At 30.5% G+C, this 6,030-nt stretch overlaps 1 protein-coding gene across 1 annotated transcript in view; it reads right to left on the reverse strand.

The window, feature by feature from the left end:
• Nucleotides 1-5,163: 5,163 nt before the first annotated feature.
• LOC136849818 (cadherin-like and PC-esterase domain-containing protein 1) overlaps nucleotides 5,164-6,030 on the reverse strand; it is a 183,513-nt gene continuing 182,646 nt past the window's right edge. The window contains exons 21-22 of the mRNA XM_067123272.1: nucleotides 5,630-5,776; nucleotides 5,164-5,382 (exon numbers count right to left, since the gene is read on the reverse strand). Of these exons, the coding sequence (XP_066979373.1) occupies nucleotides 5,260-5,382; nucleotides 5,630-5,776 (270 nt within the window). The 3' untranslated portion in view covers nucleotides 5,164-5,259. The remainder of the gene's footprint in view (nucleotides 5,383-5,629; nucleotides 5,777-6,030) is intronic.

Genomic DNA, 6,030 nt, shown 5'->3' on the forward strand with positions numbered 1-6,030 from the left:
ACTCTGCCTATTAAAACTAAGCAATTAGAAACGTTCGCGCAGATCTTCGGTACTTCCATAGTCGTTTCGTAAATTTAAAGGTCGTTTAAATTATACCATGATTATTAAGCCAAAACCAAGTAAATGGTTTTGATAAAACTGATACAGTAAATGCAGTGCGTCAAACTGATATAAACAAAAACTGATGGTCCGTTGAAGCAACGCTGACTTTAGTTATTACTTGGACGTCCTACGGAGAAATTCACGTTTTTCAATATATATATATATATATATATATATATATATATATATATATATATATATATATATATATATATATATATATATATATATATATATATATAACTTTTGGGGATAAAAAACGAAAAAAGGATAACACTGTAAATTACAGATAAGAAACAGCTGAATAATGCATTCCCTCCTAGTAATTAGGCAATTATCGATAGCATTATCTAAAACGGAATTGATAAGATAACCCTCGCACTTTCATTTTTATAAAAACATTGCGGAACCATCAAATAAAATATTAACTCCCAGCAATGTAATAAATTTTTAAATAATAAAAAGGCATACATTCACATTTGCTGGTAGTTTTACTGCATACGGACGGTCGACACACCATCTTTGCCGAGACATCTCCAAAAATTAATTTTCAAAACTGTCACAAAAATATTTGAAGACAAAACTTACCTTTGTATAGACATGACTGGAGGATATTCATTTGTGGTGCACATGAGTGCAAGGGTATCTTCTATGTTGATTGGCTTCTAGTGAGAAAAAGCAGGGAATTTTCAATACATGATCATGAACTATTTCCTTCCCTCTCATGTGAATAGTTACGTTACATCAACATTCAGTTGCATAGACCAAGTGATACCCAAGATTGAGATGTCGTTGACCACTTTTAACTACAAGTACATCAAAACAAAAACTGATCATTGCTATAATATACCAACGTTTATACTGAGATTCTTTGATTCCATTATACAATAAATCATAATATAAGCTTTAAAAAGCTACTCGATACAATTAACACAGAGCACAAAATCTGTATCTATTTTTCGGCTAAAATTAACCACTCGCTCAAGAATTCTGACAACACATCCATCAAAAAATATTCTTTATGAGATAAAATATTATAAATGAATTTTTCATGAGAGAATTTAGGACATCAGGCGTGTTAAAAAGTATTAAAAGGTTTGGAGGAAATAAAATAGTTACAGTTATTAAATCTCGTTTTCTAACCGTCACAAAATAGAGGACGAGACACAAATGCATGGGAAACATAATTAAAAATGATTACATTACAAGCACGAGCTGTATAAATTTTTGAGACAGCAAGTGTCCTTCATCGTGTTCCTTGCATATAAACACACTCTACAAAATCTACATTTTTTTTTCAAAAACATGAATATAACCTTTACATAATCTGAGATTAGGAAATATAGGAAATACACAAAAGTTGACAGGCAGCTCCTTTTTGAACTGAGAATGAAAAAGGGAGATTCTCTTCTTGATATTCAAGTTTTATTGCTGATATGTTTTATATAATTTTATACAAAAATATTTCAATACATTATTTACAGTATCTACATAAACTAATATATATATATATATATATAATATATATATATATATATATATATATATATATATATATATATAATATATATATATATATATATATATATATATATATATATATATATATATATATATATATATATATATATATATATATATACGTTCTCACATTTCCTACAGTACATGGACAGTTTCAAGGGTACTCTAGACTTAATATACCCTTTACAAATGGGATTCTACATTGAAATATATATATATATATATATATATATATATATATATATATATATATATATATATATATATATATATATATAATTAGTTCCAGTGAAATAAATACATGCTATTTCAAGCAGTCCCCAAACACATCATGTATAATATATATATATATATATATATATATATATATATATATATATAGAATATATATATATATATATATATATATATATATATATAATATATATATATATATATATATATATATATATATATATATATATATATATATATATATATATATATATATATATATATATATATATATATATATATATATATAATGGCTAATCTTATAATACACATTCCTGATGAGTACTGCTCACTCCAATAATAAAATAACAAGTTTCCAACTGCAACCATGATTCCAGTCCTTCAACACTCAAGGACAATAAAAAAATTCAATGTGAATCGTAACATCCTCTCGCATCGCTACCAAAATATAATATAAAGTGCAGTATGGTTATGGGTGGTTATTTATATTTATTTTTATCTTTCAAAACATAGCAAAAAGAAATGTTCTTTCGAAAGAACACTTGAAACGTCAACCACCTTGATCCTATGAGGAAGGAGAACAAGTGACTCAGAAAACGACGCGTCCATTTTCCCAAGGAATATACTTCTCCATGGAAGACTTACTTGAAAGTCCAAGCTTGTGTTACTTTAAAATTCATTTGAATGTTTAAGTACAAATACAATGTCTATCATAGTACCATCTAGGTAGTAAATATAAGTAACAAAATATCTACGTAATCCTATCTGATTACTTGATTCAATATCTATTTTAGCTTCACTTACATACTGAAAAGAGGAGTAGCTATACACTACAGCGTTTCTTTTTAATTACAAACAATACCTTTGGCTTTCATACTCGCATATGTTGATTAAAATCTTCCTAAACGGCAAAGGAAAATGGAGAGATTAATTTATAAATCTGGACATTTATATCAACGTTACACATTCGCAACAACAAAAATATATAGTAAACATACATTTATGCTCATTTTGATGTCAGTGGCAACGAGTCTGTATTTGCAACATGGCTGTATCTGGGTACAGTAATAAATAATGTGAATGTCCAGCGAAATGCAATGATTATATCTTCGTTGCATATAAAATGATTTACTGTTTGCTCAAGGTGTTTTACTTTTTCTCAGTTTAGGAACATGGCTCATGTTGGTCCTACATATTATGAGTAGTTGTGCATTTTAGGAGCGATAGTTTAGACCAGATCAATTGCTAGTATATTGTAATAGAAATGAAGTACTGATAAAGACAAGCACCAGGGCTGAAACTTTTGAATACAAGTGAATAATAATCGGTTGCATAAAAAGTTGCAACCGAGTTCCAGATAAGTGTTTACCTACAGGCACTTGAAGCACAAGTTACTGACGAGTTTCCAGAATTCTCAAAAACCACAGCCTTGATTTTTTACAAGTCATAAATAAATGGAAACTAGGTATTTCATGCACTGTAGCCACCACGAAGTTTCACATAGCGAGAACTATGATCAACGCTTTATAAAATCAGCCAAGAAATGTGTCACATGAAATCACTCAAGTTTGCGTCACTGATACCAAAGACTTATCAGAGAAAGCACTTCACCGAGATCAAATAATCCATTAAGAGTATCTTCTTGTGGCATTACCAATCAATACACTTATGATTATAAATATAAATGCAGTTGATCTTTCCATTGGTAGGCGTGTAGATTTACGTGTTAATCCCAGACATACTATTTTTTTTTGTTAGGTTGAAACTTTAAGTGTATATATACAGTATATATGTGCATATATGACCACACACACACACACACTTTACACTTTCATTTCCATACATATCTGCACTAGCGATGAAGTAACATGTGGATGAAAAAATAAATACATTACAGATTACAATGGAACTCATACCTCATACCATCAATGCAAACATGGTGGGTTAAAAAAATATTACTTGGACATTAAAATCAGCCCAAAGGTGTCCTGTCCATATTTGCACGGTTACACGATTAAGAATTCTTTGAGTCTCATGAAAACTGCTTCACTTAAGTGCTTTGCTTAATCCTGACATCTTGAAATTAACGCACGAACTTTAATTACAACTTCCTTACCGATCTCGTTAAATACGAACTGAAATTTTTCCTAGGGAATACATATCTTTAGAAAGACAGTTCAGTTATCCCGGAAGACACTATGTAGGGGGATAAATGAATAGAGTGGTAACTGACAGTAGCTTTTGCTGCTGAAATCGCCTGGACAGAGTACCAGTTGCAATGACACTGAAATTAAATATATTAATGTTCTATAAATTACATAAACTACATTTAATGTAACCGATTAACTTATATATATACATACATGTATATATAAAAATATATAAAATATATATTTATATATATACACATAAACACACATATATATACGTATACATACATATATATATACAGTATGTACTGTATATATATAATATTCAGTTATGTTGTAATATCCGTCATTAAAGAGATATCACAGAATAATCTGATAAGGAAGCCTGCAAGTCAATGGAAAATCATAAAACTACTCTACCCGTGATTAATACCGCAAATACAACAACAACAACAACAACAACAATAATAATAATAATAATAATAATAATAATAATAATAATAATAATAATAATAATAATAATAATAATAATAATAATAATAGAAGGGTTGCTTTTATGAAAAGGGAAACTGCAAGAAAATGATTATATCTGGTGACATTTGCATTGACAAAGACAATCATAATGATCTACAGAAGAGGATTCTTTTGATAAGAGAAACATTCAAATACCAATTACAAAAAGAAACGCGAAGGGACCAAAATACGTACAATTTACTATTAAAAAAAATCATCATTATCAAAACGGAAGGCTTCTTCCAATCTTACCAATTTCCCGAATTAAAATAACTAAATTCAGTTTCTTTTTGTAGCAAAGTATATTTATCATATATTTGAGAGGCAGGTAAACACAGAATTACTTACTGACTGATTAACTGGAACTTATCTGGCGTCACAGCCACCAGGGTTGCTGACGTAGTTCCGACACTTTTTTTTTTTTATTTAATTTACTCTTCAATAACTTCTCTGGAATTGGGTTTAGGATGAAACATAACTTAGGAATGAAATGTTGTGTCATGTTGCGTTTGCGAAAAGATAAATTACGATGATCATGATGAAGGCCAAGAAAAGCAATGATAATAATAATATTGAATGATGATTACGGCGATATCACTATATACACAAGGATACTCTCTCTCTCTCTCTCTCTCTCTCTCTCTCTCTCTCTCTCTCTCTCTCTCTCTCTCTCTCTCTCTCTCTCTCGTGAAGACAGATTATTTCAAGGCTATAGCAATCTCAGTATCTACACTCGTCATCATCTTCCAGGGACGTAATTTTGACAGATAGCATTTGCTAGGATGTTCGTATAGATGGCGTTGATTTCACCTTCTACGTGGTATAACAGCTGATTGCTGCCCGGCTTACTTTCGGTAACGACCTGAAAGGAGGAAAATGACTAAAAAGAACAAGTCTTCATGATTATTAACTTGCACAAAAATAGAACGTTTTAAGCAGGAACCTTAGGCCTCGTCAAATTCTGAGACGTTTACCAAAGTATTCAATATCCCAAAAATGCTCTAAAAAATAACAAAAGTCTACTGCATTAAAAATACGAGAATTCAGTCACGACCTTTGACCTAAAAAACCCAGTTAAAATTATATACATGGTGACTGAGTAGACTTACTTTGTGGAAATGACAGGCACATTTCCCCTGTAGGAAATGCCTGTATCGGGCCGTGGTCATGTTGAAGGTGTCCACTACCTGGTAGCCGCGGTGATGGGCATAGGCGGCTACAGACATCGAATGCTGAAGTAGGCGGGAATGGTCGCGCTGTCAAGACAAAAAGAGAATAGTACTTGGAATAGTTTACTGAAGCTCCTGAAATGTCAATTCTACTAATAAGATGAAAGAATTGCAACTACTGCTACTACTACTACTACTACTACTACTACTACTACTACTACTACTACTACTACTACTACCATCAACTCTAACTAGTAATAATTCTACAAAACATTTCATTAAAAAAAAACTCTTCTATAAGTAAAGTAACCCAACTCCCTAAAAAATGATGAAATTGCCAT

The sequence above is a fragment of the Macrobrachium rosenbergii genome, chromosome 21, assembly GCF_040412425.1.
Source record: "Macrobrachium rosenbergii isolate ZJJX-2024 chromosome 21, ASM4041242v1, whole genome shotgun sequence".
Lineage (NCBI taxonomy): Eukaryota > Metazoa > Arthropoda > Malacostraca > Decapoda > Palaemonidae > Macrobrachium > Macrobrachium rosenbergii.